The sequence below is a fragment of the Populus euphratica genome, unplaced genomic scaffold, assembly GCF_000495115.2.
Source record: "Populus euphratica unplaced genomic scaffold, PopEup_1.0 scaffold24.1, whole genome shotgun sequence".
In the NCBI taxonomy this organism is placed as follows: Eukaryota; Viridiplantae; Streptophyta; class Magnoliopsida; order Malpighiales; family Salicaceae; genus Populus; species Populus euphratica.
The window spans coordinates 1,312,738-1,332,370 of NW_011499893.1; the positions used below are offsets into that span (position 1 = coordinate 1,312,738).

The following is a 19,633-nucleotide window of genomic DNA, read 5'->3' on the forward strand; positions in this document are numbered from 1 at the left end:
AACACACATTTTAGCGAAAGGGTACCATTAGATGAAAAACTTCGGCTAGATTGAACAAAAATTTTGAAGCAGAATGAGGCAGCGTTTTTGTTTTCAAGGAGAAAGGTGGGAAATCAACATAAAAATTTATGTTGGTACTCTGCTTGACTTACTCATAAACATCTGGTAACACCTTTGATATGTCTGGTTTATAGCCTTCCAACTTTGCTTGCTTATTGGATCTTTCCAAGCATCTCATAAATTGAAGATGTATTTTCATGAGTCCTATCACCTGCCACAGAATCATGAACCCCCTCATTTATTTGAACCCAGCTTTGACCGGCAGGCTTTTCCACACCCATCGCGACCATCTTCCGCCTCACATTAGCCACATCCTGCCACTTTTCAGCAGTCGCATACACATGTGCCAAAAGAGAAAGATAACCAGCAGCTTTGTCAGGGTCAGGTTCCGCAACCAATTTTTTAGACACCTCATTTGGCTTAACAACCATGGTCTCAACTAGTTCTTGTGCCTCATCCAAGAAACCAGCACGACTCAATAAATCAACCATGCACCCATAGTGCTCAATCCTAGGATTAATACCCCAACGCTGAATCATGTCCTTGATGATTTGACGGCCCTCATCAACAAGTCCTGCGTGACTGCACGCCCAAAGAACCCCAATAAAGGTTATGCCATCGGGCCTTGCTTCCGAAGTGCCCAATCTTTGCTTCGAGCGAAATATTTCAAGAACTGCTCTCGCATAGCCCTGTTTTACAAAAGCAGTGATCAAGCTTGTCCAGGAAACCGCACTTCTCTCTGGCATCCATCTAAATACTTCATAAGCTTCTTTAATCATACCGCAGTTAGCATACATGTGTATAAGCGCATTGTTCAAAGAAACCAACACTCGCTGGTTTGACGCAACGAAGGTCTTTCGGATATACGAGTGAATCCACATCCCCTTTTTTAAATCCCCCAGTTCTGCACATGCTGTCAAGGCTGACACTAACACCACCTGGTCCAATCTCCAGCTTTCCACATTTGATCGAACAAATGAAATGCCTGCTTGCACTTGCCATTTTTTGCATACCCTGAAATCATAGTGGTCCACGAAACAATGTTCCTCTCCGGCATCTCAACAAAAATCCTCCTCGCCCCATCAAGATTTCTACACCTCATATACCCCGCGAGCATGGAATTCCAGCTGACAACATTTCTTTCAGACATATCATCCAACACTTTGCGTGCGTATACAAGAGTAGCGCATTCGCCGCCGCCGCCAGCAGCAGAATAGAAATTAACCAACTTGGACATGAGAGAGACATTTGAGGAATAATACCCATCAGCCAAGACTTTGGCGTGAACCTGTTTCCCCTCCCTCAAGGACAAAGAAGAAGTACAAGCAGCCAAAAGAAAGGAAGGGGCGGAGTAAGAAAAAAAAATTAAGGAGGGCCAAGTTAAAAGAGTTATTTTAAAAAAATTAAAATTTTAATTATTTTATATAAGGGAGGGGCTGGGAAAAATTTCCTTGCAGGGGCCCCGGCCCCTGCCAGCCCCCCCCTCCCTCCGCCAATGGGTATAGGCATCAGGGCGGGCATCTGTGTGAAACATTTGATTGAAGAACTGAATAGATTTGGCAGGGGTTTGTATCCGAGCATGAGCCCTAATCATCTGGTTCCAGAGGGTGGTGCTGCGGCTTTGAATATCGTTAAAAGACATGGTGGGCAGAGAGGAGATGGTGGGCAGAGGAATCCATGTAGAAGGAGAGAAGGTGAACAAGAAGGAAGTTTTTATTGCGGGAAAAACCGTTGAAGATGAATATTATTTTGATGCTTTTCCTCTCGTTCTCTGCCCCTACTTCTTAACAAGAGCGGGTATGTTAGAGGGAGGCGGCACGGTATTAATTTAACTGGACTGGGTTGAGTTAAGAAAAGCTGGATTGAATTGTACAATTTATTATATTTTGTGTCGAGTAAATATTAGACAAAATATAATAATACATTGTAATCTACAGTTTAGGGTATAGATTATGAAATATATTTTGACCAGTAATTTTAATTTTTTTTTAATATAATGAATAAATATATTTTTTTGAGAATTATTATTAGTGTTTATTTAAATTTTGTTTTATTTTAAATAAAAAAAATCCATAATTTTTTGATGTTAAATAACATGTTATTTTGGTAATTAACTAGCTTACATGCCTTCAAATTAACATGCGTTTGGATTTTCAAAATAAATAAATAAATATAAAAAATTAATTCGTTGATTTATTTTTATTTTCAATATCAAATCACTATTCATTTATTTGATGATTACGACTGAACCCGTCAAGAACACACATAAGCTAAATAGCTGCTTTGACTGTTTTAGTCATTAGCAAGTATTCTATGAACCTGATTCAAGGACATCTCACTAGCTGAAGATTCCTCCAATGGGAGGTGAAGAGTAGAATAAAATCATGGCTGAACCTGATTCAAAGGACATCTCACTAGCTGAAGATTCCTCCAGTGGGAGGTGAAGAGTAGAATAAAATCATGGCTGGACTCCAAAAGGCTTTCCAGCTTGCTCTAAATTATTTATAGAAATTCCTGTATCTTGTTTTCAGATTTATTATAAATCAAGATAAATTTGATGATCCCTTTAATTACTTTGGGAGTGTGTGTTTATTTTTTTAGATTAACGTGGATGTCCGGGCTAGCTTGCGCGCACCACGACTAATCCCACGGGCCCTGAAGTTAACGACTATGTAAGCCTCCAATGGTCATTATATGAGTAACCAAGGACTCGAATCTGAAACCACAGAGGAAGCAAACCCCTTGATCCTAAATCCTTATCACTTGGCCACCATATTTATTTTAGTGATGGGAATTGTGGTTTGAGTATAGTACTCACTAAAAAAACTATAAAAAACAAAAAATATTAGTTTTTATAATTAAATTTTATACATAAATAAATTATATCCAATCACGATCTTAACCACAAAAACTAAAACCAACACTCCCACCAACTATACAAGCTTAGAATAACTTGTTTGATGATACCTCCAATATTTGCTGCACGCAATCCTATAAATCATTGGACTTTGGTACGTCGTCGGAATCAAAACTATAGAAATCTATACACACCTAGTCGCGGGGCATAATATGAAGCACAGGCTATAAATCTTGATTGATACAAGCATTCAATACGACATCATGAACTTCAAACAGGAATTTTATGCACCAATCTCGATCGAACCACATCAGCGTTGCCCTCCTATCGATAGCCATCCATCTCTCAGGTAGGAAGACATCTTATCAGTTGTCAACAACACTCAACTCTAAGTATTACTAATCACGAAAAAATAAATTAATTATTCGTCGTATTTACTTACTTCACGCTTAAAATTTGCAGTCTGCTAGCATCTCATCTCATCTCTTCTCTTATCCAGGATGTTAAAGGATCACCCTTGGTATGCATCAAAATACCTATCAGTATATTTGCAAAAATATCTAACCACTCCATGCTAATGGGTGCCGCTGTATACTCCTCTGATTAAACCGCGCATGATACTACCAACTCTCACAGAAAGACCGGAGCCAGCACAAGCGTTATCGTTGCTAACATCTTTACGAGGACCTGAAGTGAAGGTCCAGCAGTGGATCCCCCACACTGCACATGCAAAAGAAATCCCACAATTTATCAATTGACTCACGCGATGCAGACATCAATAAGTAAAAGAGGTTAAGTGATGCCTCGTGCTCTCAAGATCGGAGAAAATAACCAGTTTGTTTGAAAAATGTCAATGTATGTTAATTCCCTTGTCAAATCAAAGGCTAAGATTTAAATGTGATCGTACGCAACAATACCATTATATCATAGAGGACTCTGTTGTTTACTGACCATGGCCCTTTTCAAGACCAAGACCAGTCAATCCTCTGATAGTAGCAGGTTATTCTAAATTTCTAATTCCTTTTCTTCATCTGATTCGTGTAGCTTTATTTCTGATTCTTGAATAATTTGGAAAAATAAGGCTCCCAGTTTTAAAACAAGATGAGACAATGATTGCAATCCTTACGTATCTCCAGTAATCGCTGCTTTATGACAGACACTCCCTTTGCCTCCAAGAGCACCTGTCTCAATGTACTTCTTTGCATTATCCCATGCACCACCTGCTGTGTTCAGGAAAAGAGCCATGAGAATACCAGAAACTGTTGCAAACATCAGCATGCAGCCACAACTTTAGCCCCAAGTAGAGAATGCCCTGTATAGTACCCCAAAATCCGGAACAGAAACCCTGCAAACAATATGAATGTCAAGCAAATTTCAGTTAATCTACGAGGAGATCAATGAAAATAAACAAAATCAAATGGCAAGCAATTAAACTACCAACAACAACAGGCGATATAATAGCCAAGGCACCAGGTTTTATCATCTCCCTCAAGGATGCAGATGCAACGATAGCAACACAGCGACCATAATCTGGTTTCTCCTTGTAGTCCTGTCACCAACATTTTAAAAGAGAGCATCATAAACCCAACATCAAACCATAACAGAAGAAACCAGTACAGGAACATGTACTCGCCATGATACCTGGTCTCTCAATAAATTGCCTTCGTACTTCATTCTCGACCTCCTGAGCAGTTTGGCCAACTGCTGAGCAGGCCCATGCACTGAACAAGAAAATAAGCATGGAACCCAATAATCCACCAACAAAAACTTCTGGAACGGCAATATCAACCTGGCAGTCAAATGGAAGTACAAAACTAAGATTCAGAGTTGTAGTAGTGAAGGCAGAACATAATAAAGTGCAAGTGCAAATAAGATTACCTGAGTGAAAGGTCCCCGAGCAAATGTGGCAACCTCGTCCATATAAGCACTAAACAGAAGGAAAGTGCCAGTGCTGCAGACCCAATGGCAAATCCTTTGGTTTTAGCCTTTGTGGTATTCCCAACAGCATCAAGAATATCAGTAATCTCCCTAAAACTTTCAGGCTGCATATCATATATCCATATATAATGGTTATTCAAATGAAAAATGCTGTTCCTTGATTAACATATAAAATGATCAAGAGTTACCTGCTGACTCATTTCTACAATTCCACCAGCATTGTCAGCTACAGGGCCAAACATATCCATGGTAAGAACATAGGATGCAGTGCTGAGCATTCCCATTGTGGCCACAGCTGTGCCAAACAGCCCACCTGTGGGATTTCCAGCCTCATCAACCAGTCCTGCAGTGTGACACAGCCAGAAAGATGAAACTATAGATACACTAATGACAAGAACAGGAAGGGCTGTTGATTCAAGCCCCAGATTAACTCCTGCAATTATGTTAGTCCCATGACCGGTGGAGCTAGCAAGAGCCAATGTGCGTACAGGACCATACTTGTAGTCAGTATAGTACTTGGTGATCCAGACAAAAATATAAGCTGTGATGATTCCAACCAATCCACATAACGCAAAGTGATCCCATGCTGAAGGTGCTTGCTCTGTATAAAGCATCAACTAGGTAGAATGCAAATAACTCGCACAAATCATAAACAGAAAGTGCAGGCTTTTGATGCCACAAATCAAAAACAGAAAGTGCAGGCTTTTGATGCTAGGTCAAATCTGGATATTAAAATAAACTATCAAAAGCAGAATTATTGCAAACAAACTGTAAAATTGCAAGATTGCAGCAGATAAATAATTAAGTAGAACATGGACATGTTTCAATTCTAAAAACTTATCTTACCGCAACGAATGTAAGAACTGCCAGAAATACTGTAACTAAGTATCCTTTCTGAAGGATTGCCATTGGATCCTCCATGGGAGACTTCACACTAAAATCACGAGTACTCCTAATTGAAAGAATTCCAATTGAAGATATGACCAGGTCAAATGAATGAACGACAAGAGGAAACAAGATGAAGCCAGATGGATCTGCACTAAAAAAGAATACGAGTTACAAAAGAAGAGGAATGGCCTAACTTTTTAAAAAAAGCATTAATGAATTCCTGAATAGGTAAAGCCTCACAAAATGCATGTAATTAGACATCTCATTGCATAATGAAGGCTCTGATTATGTTAACACTCTCTAGTACGTATAATACTGATATAAAACCCAATTAGCTGAGCATGCATGACTATGGCCATCAGACCATTTAACCATATCACCAATGAAGACATTATGAATTTCATACTTTTGTAAATTTCATTATTGGACAAAACCAGTGACATGCTTGTGAAGAATCTGTATGAACAAAAATAAAGATACTTACCCTCAATTTTGCAACGCTGGGCCACGGTTCCCCCAAGTATCATGGCACTGATTATTTCAGCTGCAATACTTTCAAAAAGATCAGCACCTCGAGCAGCACAATCACCCACATTATCTCCAACCTTTCACACAACAGTTTATTAGTTACAAAGCAAGTTTAGATTTATGCATAGTATACATCATGGAAAAGAAAACATGAAAGCAGCTAAGGAAAAGACTAAATAAATTTAACAACAAAAGGATAAATACATGCAACTTGTTACTAATTTGAACTTCCAGACAGACTTTATCCCAAATCATGTACCTTGAAATAGCGAATTATAATTAAATCAAATGCCAAAACCAAGATGTGTATTTCATATATACTCCTTCACATAAGGAAGCTGCAAATTTTTAAGAGCATATACCAAATCTGCAATCACTGCAGGATTTCTAGGATCATCTTCTGGTATTCCCTGCTCTACTTTTCCAACAAGGTCAGCCTCAACATCAGCAGCTTTTGTGTATATTCCACCACCCAACTGAGCAAACAATGCAACAAATGAAGCTCCAAATCCATATCCCACAAGGATAAGAGGCACTGGGAAAGAACATAAAACATTGCCATTTTAGTTGTATGAGACACAGCAATAAACTTCAGCGTTCACAAAAACATTTAAGAAGGTGAAATTGTTTCCATTCGCTATAAATCATATATATAACTTGGAAAGACAAGTTACATACAATCAGTGACCTTCATTGAACCAGGGGAATCCACACCCAACCATGCATAAAATGTAGCATAAAGGATGGCTTTGCCAATCACAGCCATGCCAACCACCACTATGGCAGACAAACCACCAGCACGAACAGCTATGTGCATAATATATTTTCCAGTTAAGGTAAAAATCACCAATTATTCAACAGAGAATGGACTATAAAAGGGACAACCTGCAATGCCTCTCTAGCTGACCGCCTTGCAGCACTAGAAAATCTAACATTTGCACGTACTGACACCTACATCCCAACATAACCTGCAACACCTGAACACAAAGCTCCCAAAAGGAATACAGCAACAGTGATATATGCAGATGTTGACCTGTATCAGAAGGATACAACCACAAAAATACTGGTCATTTGTCACCACGCGACAAAATTATGGACGCAATGCCTCAACAAAGTTTACACATGTAATCACCTTCCAAGGCCAGAAGATTCTTGTTGAGGAGTTGTGCTGCGGAACAAATATATACAGAGGATCACCAGTGCTAGTAGCATTGCCATCTTAGAAATAGTACCATACTGGGTCCTGAAGAAGCCTTGTGCTCCATCACGTATTGCATCTGATATCTATAAAGTAAGATAATAATATCAAGGCATGAAGCTGATACATATAAGTCGGAATCATTGACTATGCGCGCAGAGTGGAATTGACATTTCTAGCTAAATACAGAACATAAGGTTACCTGAATCATTTCAGGAGGTCCCTCATCCTTTGAGAGTACCCATTTGGTGAGATAAACTGAAAAAAGGAAGCTGATGATACAAACTGTGAAGACAAACACAATAATTGGAGAAGTACTTGCTCCAATGTAAAAGATCACCCCAAAACCTAAGAGCAAAAGCACAAGTAGAACTCGGACATTTATTTGCTTGAGCACTCGAAATATCTGCACAAAACAAAGGTGACTTTAGTCCACCATAGGAGGACACGATAACAATATCTTAAGAAATAGCATAGCGAACCACATGAAAACCAGATAAGGATATGCAATCCTGTTCTACAACGGATTTAAAAGAATCACATATCCACACCACACGAAAAAAATTAGGGTGTGCGACAATGAAACAAGTGGAAAAATACTAAATGAAAAAAGTAAGTTGAACCCAAAAAGACATGTGCATTCTCAAATCCATGTCCTCTCAAAACAAAGCCATAACAATTATCAAAGAAACGAGAGAAGAGGTGGAGCATTAGCTTTCTCACCAACGGATTATAGGGTTTACTGCGCATGCTAGGGAAAGTCCTTGGCCTTTCTTGGTTAGTCCCCAGATTACCTGTCTCAACATCATCATCGATCATCATTTTTTGGGATGAGTTTACTCTTCGAGGTATGGGAAAATGGATGTCCTCACTGCCTTGGGGCAAGTTGCCCCCTGAACCAGGTCGCTGAATTTTGAAGGGTGGGTCCAAAAGCACAACGAATCAACCTTCTCTTATCTTATGCAGTGAAAGAGCAACAGTTTGACTTTGTAAAAATACGAGGACCAGCAACGTAATGTAGTGTACTGAGCACTGACCTTTTTAATCCTATAAATAAATTAACTAAAGGATCCCGCTTGGCAGCCCTTCAACACCAACTCAACTTCCTGGAAGAAAAAATCCCAGTTAAGTAATGAAGAAATCTGAACTATACTGCGCCGTTCCGTGCAGTGCAGTGGCCACATTTCACTTACATTGTCTAAGAACCAAATAGGTAAATAATTCGAAGATCCTTTTGATTGTGACGGGTGAATTTGTGAATGAGAGCTTGGATGGGTTTGTTTTAATGGCATTTCTAGAGTGCAGAGTTCAAATGATTTGACTGATTAAGTCCAATCCTGATATCATCATGTGAGATTGATTATTTTAGATTAGGAACAAAATTAACAACAAGATTAAGATTAATAATGGGTTTAGCATGCAAAGTTAAAACCCCGGGCATGATCTAAACCCATAAACCAAAATCTTTGGCATTTGTTGAGTGGACGTTTCCCAAAAAAAAAAAAAAAAAAAAAAAACCACTCACATTTTCGGAAATAAAATTAAAACTCACAGCGCAACACTGAACTGCGTTTCGATCTCAGGGGATGAGAGAGGAGAAGGAAGATATGGATGCATGCGGTTGTTATTATTTTTAGAAGTTTTTTTATTTAAAAATATATTAAAATAATATTTTTTTATTTTTAAAAGATTATTTTTATATTTTTATATTAAAATGATTTCAAAATTTCAAAAAATATTAATTTAAAAAAATATATAAAAAATTTAATTTTTTAAAAAATATTTTTAAAATATAAAAACAATCGGTTACCATCCCAATCTTGTTTTTAAGTAAGTTTTTATCATTTTGCTCAACTCGTATGATTTTGATTCATCACATTTTAGTTATGAACAGAAACATGGCAATTATAAAAACACTCAGCACGGAAATAATTAGTAAATCACATCCTTCATTTGTTATAATTATTTATATGGAAGATCAACATTATGCTTGATCACCGTGACTATGTATCTGTAGAGAGACCAGAGAGCTTCATTTTAAACATTCATATACTAGCGTACTACTTTCTATCTATTTGTCAAATTCGTTATGAAGGGAGCCTCTAGGAGGAGTGGTGGTGGCGGTCCGTGATGAGCATGCTCTGGTGGATGCACCGATCATTTGCTCCACATTTATCCCAGCATTGCACATGTTTGCTATCACTCTTGTGTACTTCTTTCCATACCATGACAGACCTCCACACTGCTTCTCATAAGCTTTCACCTGCATATTGCAATTCACAAACAAGGAGGTAGCTAGCTTGAGATCAGTGAATGGTTGCTGCACAAAGAAAGATCCCCCATGATGTAATTTTACTAGTGGAGGATGTTTCTTGAGCCGGAGTACAAACATGTAGTTATGAATTAATATATACGTAGACTTACAAGGCCCTTCAAGCAATCCCAGTCATCAACAAGAGGTTGCCCAGAGGGTCTAACATGCTTCAGTGCATTTGCTGCGTTTTCATCCCCAAGCAGAGTTGAAGCAATATGGCTTAGGCTACGATCCACATGCCTTATATGAGAATGCATGCGAAGTAGGTCCTTGTGAGCCTCGGCCTTCTTATCAGATCCATCGGGGGCTTCTTGATACTGAGAAGATAATTAAAATGAAACAACTTCACATTACATTAATTCCCTTTCAATTACAGTGGCAATTCAAATTAAATCACCTTGTGCCAGAAATGAAGAAGAGTGGCTTCGCGTTGGTCAAAAGCTCTTGGGATCATAGAAGGGTATTCTTCGATATTAAAGTTGGTAGCGTAGTTATCGTTTGCAGCGTTCGTGCCCAAGTAAGAAGAGAGCAGCTCCTTACTAAGCTCCATGTTTCCATATTGCATGACATGAGACGTAGCTTCATAATCAAATCCTGTCCTTCTCCGAACCTACAGGTAAAATATTACTTACATGTTAAGAATAAGAAAAAATCATTGAGCAATTTGTTTTAGAATCATTAATTTCACACACACACATATTATACCACTTCATATTGCTGCTGCAGAGTTTCCTGGCTCATGTCGTGCAAATCACTGTGTTTATACATGCATGCACATGTGTAAACAGAATGTTAAATAAAATTAATAGTCCGCTTAATTAACTTTAAATGTTATTATAAAACTAATGATGAACCTATCCTCCATCCAAGAAATGCTAAATACATCTCCCAAGCAAGTAAGAAATTCTGAGGGAGGATCAGGGTAGTATCCTGGGCAATATATTCCATAGCTACTCTCCTCTCCATTTGCAGCAGTAATTGCGTATATGCTCCAGTTACTTGGAAGAAGACCTTCGAACATACTCCCAGACTCACAAGCTTCAAGGTAGAATACCTGTAATTAATAATTAATCAAGGAATACATTAGTAGCTGTGAGAATACTGATCAAGTTAATTAACTGTGTAATCCCATTTTAATTTCTGCAAGACAATTAATTAATATATAAAACTAGTAGTTACTTACCATGCTTTTATACGAATTAGCTTCCTGCTGCTTCTTCAACACTTGTATGAGGTCTTTGGCATACAGGTCTTTCCCAGTAGGCATACCTGATGATTTCACTCGCAAGATAATTTGAACTCTTAAAATTAGTCTTTCCATTGATAAAATAAATGCGGCCGAACGAACAGATATCACGTATTTTAAATTTTTCAAATACGGAAAGATGAAGATTTCTAATTCCAAAGTGATTAAACAAATTAGCTAATGCTTACCGACTAAACCTGGAGCACCATGATCAGCATAGTATATGAAAATGTTGTCATTTGGACCACTATCCACAACCTTGCCACTCCCTCCAGTAAGAGCAGATTTGTTTCCCAGAAGTACAGCAAATAAGTTGTCCACTGTACAGTTATCTCCAGTATAATCCTTAAAAAGGGAGGACAGAGAAGATCACATCAGAATTTGATTTTGTTTTCAAGATAAATAAATAGATAGAAAGTAAAACCAACACACACACACGTAACTTCAATGGAGTTTTATAACCTATGAATATGTGAATATTAAAAAATATAATTAAACCTTGGGGACTCCTGCATAAACATCATGGCCAAAAGGTTTGTTGATGATGATGCCGGGCCGGGGATTATCAACATGGAACGCAATGTCGTCATACATGAAAACAATGATGTTTTCATCTTTCAACCCACCTTTCTTCAGTATTTGGTATGCATGGCATACATCAGCCTAATTAAATTAAAATTCAAAAGCTAATTAATCCAACAGGGACATGAGAGTATATCTTATCCATGCCGAAGGTATAACTCAAGATATAGCGATACCTGATGCCGATAATTTTCATAACCAGCCGATCCGGCAACCAAAACGGCCCATTGTTTTCCTTCAGCGGTAGTGGAGTCTCTTCTAACACTCGATGGCAAGCTTGACGCACTAGTAGTACTGTTGATGATCACTCCCTGACTTTGAGCTATGGAACTTAACAATGCGATTAGGAAAAGAAATGCCCCGTAGCCATAGCCACACAGATAGGAGCTGCTGCTCATACTGCAATTCAATTAATCAACCTATAGTGCAAATCCCATAGTACTACTGATGTTAGTTTGTACTTAAGTCAGGGGAAATGGAGATACATTGTACATTTTAATGCTTGGATACCATGTCAGTACCATCTACATATAATTAGCTTAACAGTAAAAACAATAATGGATTCCAACCTTACTGTTACAAAAACAGATACTACTGATATTCTAATTGGATTATTAGAGTAGTTAAGGGTTAATAATTAGGACAACATGTATAGCAAGATTCTATAAGCAATTAAAAGCACTAGTGCTGCTAATGAATTTTAAACATTACCAGCTTTCTGACGACAAGAAAGAAATTAGTAAATAGGCATGCAATATACAGAGAGGTTCCAACTTCCAAGACTCAACAAGGGTTTCTTATAAATGAAACGAGGAGAAGGGGCTGATTGATTGCTAGCTTATTTATGATCATTTCTAAGCTAAAGTAACGGATGGTTTGGATCAAACCTTCGATATGACCGATAAAGGACAAGAAGAATCATATTAATTTATTTTAGGATTAAGTTATATGTCATGTTCATACATACAAAATAGGAAATCTTAAAACCCTGTCTTTGTAATTTGAAGCTTTGGTTACAGCTATAGCTTGCGGGGATAAAAGTTGCTTTGAGTGGTGGTAGACAAACGTGCCTTGAAAGTGGAATGGTGAGATGTTTTTAACGTGGTTTATGAGTGAATTAAGCTAAGTGACTCGCTCTTGATCATCACTACCTACTTTCATCACCAGGTCGCATCAATCAGCCTTTTTGTAATATATAATTATCCCAAAAGGAGCTAAGTCATTGGTCCATATACCTACCACCATGATCATGGATTGAGTTCGATCTTGTCTGACGTCCTCTCAGCTCGACGTTGCTTTTGAGTCATGGACACCAGAAATCTCATCATCTGCTTCAAATCTGGGATTCCCTTTGGTTACGCGTGCTGATCACATCTCCACATGCTGTAGGATGCAGTACATGATATTACATTTTGATTTGGGATTATTGGCCAATGAGAATATATATTATGTTAATCTCACAAATCTCAGGTTTCTTATAAACTTAAATAATTATTAATTTTGCAATTTATAAAATTAATCAAATTACATGAAAACTCACCAAACATCCACATATATATATATATCATGTTTTTCTTTCCCAATCATCTTTTCTTTTAGTCTAACTTCATTTAAATCCGATCTTTTAGAATTGTAGTAGAAATTACCAAACATCCACATATATATCATGTCTTTCCTTCACAATCATCTTGTTTTTTAGTCTAACTTCATTTTGATCAGATTCAGGATTGTAATAGAGATTGTAGTTTAAAATATTTTTTATATAGAAATATATCAAAATAATTTTTTTAATTTTTAAAAAAAATATTTTTAAAATCAACATATCAAAACAATCCAAAAATATAAAAAATAATTTGAATTTTTAGCAAAAATAAAAATTGAATTTTTTGGAAATATATCTTTTGTTGAAATACAATACTCTTCTTCAAATTGATGTTTTATTTGATTAGTGATTTTACAATCTCCATTTAAAAATCTCATAACCTATTTTGAGAAATTATAGAGCTTTTAGATTTAAATAAATGAATTATTAACCATTAAATTAAAAAGTTACTCAATTAATTACTAGTAATTTACTAAACCAATCATCCAAGATTTATAACTTTTTTCTAATATGATTTAAATTAGTAGCTAGTGTTAGCTTGTTATAATAGGTTTATCTGGTACATAATAATCACATCTTAATAAAGAATTGGTTTCAAAACGAAAAACCCATAGCTATTAAAAAATTACTATTTAACATGGTTTTTTTCTCTATATTTTTATAATTATTGGTTTCAAAAAAAAATTACTTAAGTCAGGAAAGTTGTCTGATATTCTAAATATATCAAATAGCTCCCCTATTTCATATAATAATAATAACAATATATAAGTTACTCACTAGCCTATATAAACCAGAATATAAAATTATGATAACTTAAAAAATTTTTAAAAAAACAAATAATAAAGTTAATAATCTAATAACCAAATATCAAATAATAAACTAAAAAAATTTTCAATAAAAAATAGCTTTATTGGAAGACAATCATAAAAAAAATAACAAAATAAAATATCAAAACGTAAAATAATTTAAAATTCAAACAATGCAAACCAAACATTGTAACATTCTCATTTTTGAAACCAACATATTAATTATAAAAAAAGGAAAACACGGTAAAATCTTATTTTACTTTTTTTTTTTTTTGTTGAACTCATACAAAGTAAAACAATATAAAAAATAATAATTAGCGGCTAAATTGAAAAAAAAAACTAAAAAAAGGATAAAGAAAATTAATAAAGAAATAAGGACTAAAATTGGATAAAAAAATCAAATGAAATTAAATATTGAAGGATAAAATTATAAAAATCAAGAAAATGATAATAATATAGCAATCAAAATAATAAAGATAAAAAATAAATTAAAAAAATCTAATAAAATGGTAAACGATGAGATTGCATAAAATAATCAAGAAAGATATAAAATATAGAAATAGAGCAATTAAAAGTAGAAAGACCAAATCAGATTACAAAATCAATTGTTTTTCTTAAGGTCAGACATGAATTTCGAGGGCATGAGAGAGAAGATAGCAGAAAAAAAAGAACTTTACTACAGTCCAACTAGACTTTCTTCGTGAGCATGCACAACTCCTTCTAAAAAAGAACGACTTGCCTCTCCCAATACTGCAGCGAAAGCAGGATTTTGATAACTAGATGGGCCCTCATGCGACACTTGAAAGGCGCAAGTGCTCGTTTTATGCTTACATGTGTTAACAAATTTTTAATAATATTTAATAACTAAGAATTATCAAAACACCCCAACCAGATTGAAAAATAAGATAAAAACAAGTTGAAAAATACTAAAACACCCTTAAAATTAACTTATATATATATATTCCAAGGTAATCCTGGCATCACATTATTTTTTAAAATGAAAAAAACGGAGAAGCTCTATGTACATGTTCATTTTTTTCCCCTTCGAATGATATTATTGTAATTTTACTGTTTTTTTTTTTTTTTAAGATCAAAGAGCCCCTCACTAAAAACTTAAATTTTATTTTTATTTTTTTTGGCTTTTAAAAGCAAAATAGTTATTTCATTGATTTTAAAAAGGTGACTTAATCAACTTGACTCCAATCAATTTTGCAATGAATAATATATCATTTGAGAAAGACAAATCTAACTCCGATGAGAGGCCAAATCAGTTTTATATCAAGGATAAAAATATATTTACACTACTTCAATGAATAAAAACTTATTTCCAGGATGACATAAATCACTTATGCCTTTTTTGCTTTTTTATATGTAATAACCCCCTACTACTAATAATAATCTCTAACAAAGGAGGAAGTTGTATACCCCTCACACACACACACACACACACACACACACACTTATTTATCTGTAATAACCCTTACTTCTAACAAAGTACTCATAATACTAGTCTCTAACAAAGGAGGGCGTTGTGCACCAAAAAAACAAAAAAGGAAGAGGAAGACGCTTCGAACCAATTGGGAAAGACCAGGCCCAAACCCAACAACAAGAAAGAAAAATGAATTGGGGTGGGATATGGCCCATGGGCACACTTAAAAAGGAAAGAACAAGGCCCAAAGAAAAGCAAGACAAATACATAGAATAGAATACAGCCGACAATACAATAGATTATTATAATACATACATACATACATACATAGAATAGAAAGAGGGAGAAAGGGAAAACCGACTTCTCAACGTTGTTTGACTTGTCTTTGGGTCATCTTGTCTTAAAACCCAAAAACTCTGCTCTGCTCTGCTCTGCTCGCCCCCCATTTCTGTTCCCCACGGCTCTACATACATGCACGCTACTGGAAGGAGAAAACTCCGTTTTTGTGTCTACTGCGTGCGTGTGTTTGTTCTACTTTGAGAGAAAGAGAGAGAGAGAGATAAAACTATCTATAGATAGGTAGATAGGTAGCACACCCTTCTTCTTCTTCTTCTTCTTCTTCTTCTTTTTATTGTTTCTTCTTCAATTAATTAGCTTCACTGTAGTAATCAATCAGGTTAACAAAATTCTTTAATTTTTTTTGAAATATGGAATCGAATTGCGGATGGGGTGATTCTTTCTTTGCTTCTTTCGTTCCAGGAAATTTCAAGTAGATTAGATCTATTTTATCATTGTTATTCCCTTAACAAATCTCGTTTGGTTCCTGTTTATTGAATTAATCTGTTGATAACAATAACAATGATTAAGATTTGATTTGATCATGCTGCTGTTGTGTTGTATCAGCACATAACTAATTAACAAGTTTACAATTAACTTATCATTAATATGCCCTTAAAACCCTAGTCAGCCCTCGTCTCCCCTTAATGAATGCTTTCTTGTCATTCATTGTTTCTTTCCTTTCTATTTTAAAGTTCTTCTCTGAACATACTGTCAGTCTGTACGATGTTTTTTTTTTTTTATCAATGATTTATGTGCTCAGATGTTTTCGTTCTTCATTTTGGTTTCGATACAGCTGCATCATTTAGCTTTTATGGTAGAGATTTTGAAATGGTACTAAATTGTTCGTTGCTTTTCTTACCAGGCTAACCCGCTGCTGCAATGGGAAAGAAGCAAAAGGAGGACGCTAGCGGTGCAGCCTCAAAGGCTAAGGCTAGCAATAAAGATGGGAAGAAAGAGAAACTATCAGTCACTGCCATGCTGGCCACCATGGACCAGAAACCTGAGAAACCTAAGAAGGGCTCTTCCTCAACCTTAACATCTAGTAAGCCCAAGCCAAGGTCAGCTCCTTCTTACACTGACGGCATTGATCTTCCCCCGTCTGATGATGAAGAAGAGGGGCAGGGCTTGGAAGAAGAGCAACAACAGGATGGTACAAACAAGAGAACCAATCAGCGGAGGTCTGAATTGAAGCCCCTTGATATAGCCTTGTCAGATAAAGAGTTAAAAAAGCGTGAAAAGAAGGAACTTCTCACTGCCCATGCCATTAAGCATGCGAAGCAGGAGGCCCTTAAAGATGACCATGATGCTTTCACGGTTGTCATTGGGAGCCGGGCTTCTGTCCTTGATGGTGAAGATGAAGGGGATGCTAATGTCAAAGATATAACAATAGAGAATTTTTCTGTCTCTGCTCGGGGAAATGAACTTCTTAAAAATGCATCTGTGAAGATAGCTCATGGAAGAAGATATGGTTTGGTAGGACCCAACGGAATGGGCAAGTCTACGCTATTGAAGCTCCTTGCTTGGAGGAAGATTCCTGTGCCCAAGAATATTGATGTGCTTTTGGTTGAACAGGAGGTAATTGGTGATGATAAAACAGCTTTGCAAGCAGTTGTTTCTGCCAATGAAGAACTTGTGAAACTCCGAGAAGAGGTTTCCTTGCTGCAGAAATCCACTTTTGCTGCTGAGGGTGCAAACAATGGTGGTGGTGATGAAGATGATGCTGGAGAGAGGCTTGCTGAATTGTATGATAAATTGCAGTTGATGGGATCAGATGCTGCCGAATCTCAGGCATCAAAGATTCTTGCTGGATTGGGTTTTACCAAGGATATGCAGGGCCGTCCAACTAGGTCATTTAGTGGTGGCTGGAGGATGCGAATTTCTCTGGCCAGGGCACTTTTTGTGCAGCCAACCCTCTTATTGCTTGATGAGCCTACCAACCATCTTGACTTAAGAGCTGTTCTCTGGTTGGAGGAGTATCTGTGCCGCTGGAAGAAAACTGTGGTTGTTGTCTCTCATGACCGAGATTTCCTCAACACGGTTTGCAATGACGTTATTCATCTACATGATCAGAAACTTGACTCCTATCGTGGAAATTTTGATGATTTTGAAGTTGGGTATGAGCAGAGGCGGAAGGAGACAAACAAGAAGTTTGAGATTTATGACAAGCAGATGAAAGCTGCCAAGAGGAGTGGGAATCGGGTTCAGCAGGAAAAGGTCAAAGATCGAGCAAAGTTTGCTGCAGCCAAGGAAACAGCAAAGAATAAGGGCAAGGGCAGGGTTGATGAGGATCAAGCCCCACCTGAAGCTCCGAAGAAGTGGAGAGATTACAGCGTTGAGTTTCACTTTCCTGAACCTACTGAGCTTACACCACCACTCTTGCAGCTCATTGAAGTGAGCTTTAGTTATCCAAATCGGGATGATTTCAAGCTGTCAAATGTTGATGTCGGTATTGACATGGGGACCCGTGTTGCTATTGTTGGGCCCAATGGAGCTGGCAAATCCACTCTCCTGAATCTTCTTGCAGGTGATTTGGTACCGAGTGAAGGTGAAGTGAGGCGGAGTCAGAAGTTGAGGATTGGAAGGTACTCGCAGCACTTTGTGGATCTTCTTACAATGGATGAAACACCTGTACAATACCTTCTCAATCTGCATCCAGACCAAGAGGGGCTTAGCAAACAGGAGGCTGTCCGGGGGAAGCTTGGCAAATTTGGACTGCCAAGTCATAATCATCTTACCCCTATCGCAAAGTTATCAGGCGGGCAGAAAGCTCGGGTTGTCTTCACGTCGATATCGATGTCCAAGCCCCATATCTTACTCTTGGATGAGCCCACAAATCATCTTGATATGCAGAGCATTGATGCCTTGGGCGATGCTCTAGATGAATTCACTGGTGGAGTTGTCCTGGTCAGTCATGACTCTAGGTTGATATCGTGTGTATGCGAGGATGAAGAGAAGAGTGAGATTTGGGTGGTGGAAGATGGAACTGTGACTAGTTACCCTGGAACATTTGAAGAGTACAAAGAGGAGCTACAAAGGGAGATTAGGGCTGAGGTTGATGATGATTAAGGTTGCAGTGAAGAGTACTTAAGTCTTTGCATCAATTACTTGATGAGATTTTGCTTGCAATCACTGTATTTGGATTCGGCTAGTACACATGACATGAATATTAACAATGCATCTTTCGTCATTTTATGTAATTGCTTGTGTGGCAGAGATGTAGGAAATAAAGTTCTTATCCCTATTTCATACATTTTTTTTTTCTTGGGAAGGCGAACGAAACCAGTTCGCTTCAGCTATTTTCTCATATGCCTGCATGCATGGTAAGAGTACCATATTATCTTTGTTTGCCTTTCATTTACGTGCGTCCTGCAACAAGGCATAAGCTTTGAAGGGGTTTGTGCTCTGGGCGCCCACATGATGTTTTGTGCAGGGGAATGATGGCATGAACCGGTATCTTGATATCAATTTTCATCTTGCAATGGTTTCCCTCTAGCTTGCGACTTTCCTTCCGAATAAATGATTCCAGTTTGCGGTTTTTGCTTGTTTGAGGCTTGTTATTTTTCTGCTGTGATGAAAGCTTATGGTGACTTGCTTTCCTGCGCGCTGATTATTAGGATGCGCTTTCCACGTTTCTCTGTTGACAAGCTTTGGCAATTAAATTCCTCGCCTCTAGCTCGAGAGATGATGCCCTGTCATTGGCATTAACAGGAAGAGAATGTGGAAACTTGACCTGCCACCCAAAACCAAGCATTTTCTATCGAACATTGTGTTGCAATTTCTCGAGAGCATGCAGCTTCTGGTTTGCTAGTATCCTGAGCATGAAGACTGAAGATTATCCCTCGCCT

The 19,633-nt window shown here is 37.2% G+C and overlaps 3 protein-coding genes and 1 pseudogene across 5 annotated transcripts; 1 reads left to right on the plus strand and 3 right to left on the minus strand.

Annotated features, from left to right (window-relative positions):
• Positions 1-2: 2 nt before the first annotated feature.
• On the minus strand, positions 3-15,503 carry LOC105131689 (pentatricopeptide repeat-containing protein At3g29230-like; annotated as a pseudogene).
• Positions 2,892-8,465, minus strand: LOC105131688 (pyrophosphate-energized membrane proton pump 3). The gene is given in 17 exon segments (XM_011034774.1): positions 2,892-3,624; positions 3,627-3,637; positions 4,044-4,194; positions 4,197-4,262; positions 4,355-4,466; positions 4,551-4,706; positions 4,796-4,860; positions 4,863-4,959; positions 5,044-5,472; positions 5,693-5,889; positions 6,228-6,348; positions 6,634-6,806; positions 6,950-7,082; positions 7,157-7,304; positions 7,404-7,555; positions 7,672-7,875; positions 8,193-8,465. Coding segments are annotated over 17 exon segments (2,391 nt in total). The 5' UTR covers positions 8,292-8,465; the 3' UTR covers positions 2,892-3,547.
• LOC105131687 (vacuolar-processing enzyme alpha-isozyme) lies at positions 9,363-12,417 on the minus strand. 2 transcript variants are annotated; one of them, XM_011034773.1, is made up of 10 exons: positions 12,323-12,417; positions 11,788-12,030; positions 11,528-11,692; positions 11,218-11,374; positions 10,967-11,052; positions 10,638-10,837; positions 10,489-10,537; positions 10,181-10,393; positions 9,894-10,100; positions 9,363-9,732 (listed from the first exon to the last, which is right to left on the minus strand). In XM_011034773.1, exons 2-10 carry the CDS (start codon positions 12,007-12,009, stop codon positions 9,541-9,543), a joined length of 1,491 nt encoding a protein of 496 aa, XP_011033075.1. In that variant the 5' UTR covers positions 12,010-12,030; positions 12,323-12,417; the 3' UTR covers positions 9,363-9,540. The 2 variants fall into 2 exon arrangements, with proteins under 2 accessions (XP_011033075.1, XP_011033074.1); XM_011034772.1 differs by having other exon boundaries at positions 9,364-9,732; positions 11,788-12,035.
• Positions 15,504-15,787: 284 nt separating the features above from the next.
• LOC105131693 (ABC transporter F family member 4-like) lies at positions 15,788-19,080 on the plus strand. 2 transcript variants are annotated; one of them, XM_011034782.1, is made up of 2 exons: positions 15,788-16,036; positions 16,651-19,080. In XM_011034782.1, exon 2 carries the CDS (start codon positions 16,668-16,670, stop codon positions 18,852-18,854), a length of 2,187 nt encoding a protein of 728 aa, XP_011033084.1. In that variant the 5' UTR covers positions 15,788-16,036; positions 16,651-16,667; the 3' UTR covers positions 18,855-19,080. The 2 variants fall into 2 exon arrangements, with proteins under 2 accessions (XP_011033084.1, XP_011033085.1); XM_011034783.1 differs by lacking the exon at positions 15,788-16,036 and adding an exon at positions 16,090-16,125.
• The last annotated feature ends 553 nt before the right edge of the window (positions 19,081-19,633 follow it).

Bases quoted from the DNA above. Each gene is read 5' to 3' on its own strand.
- LOC105131687 (XM_011034773.1), bottom strand. From the start codon at position 12,009: ATGAGCAGCAGCTCCTATCTGTGTGGCTATGGCTACGGGGCATTTCTT. The intron at 11,053-11,217 runs GTAAGCATTAGC...TGAAATCATCAG, and splicing joins TGGTGCTCCAGGTTTAGTCG to GTATGCCTACTGGGAAAGAC. The intron at 10,394-10,488 runs GTATAATATGTG...TTTTACCTGTAG, and splicing joins TGCAGCAGCAATATGAAGTG to GTTCGGAGAAGGACAGGATT.
- LOC105131693 (XM_011034782.1), top strand. From the start codon at position 16,668: ATGGGAAAGAAGCAAAAGGAGGACGCTAGCGGTGCAGCCTCAAAGGCT.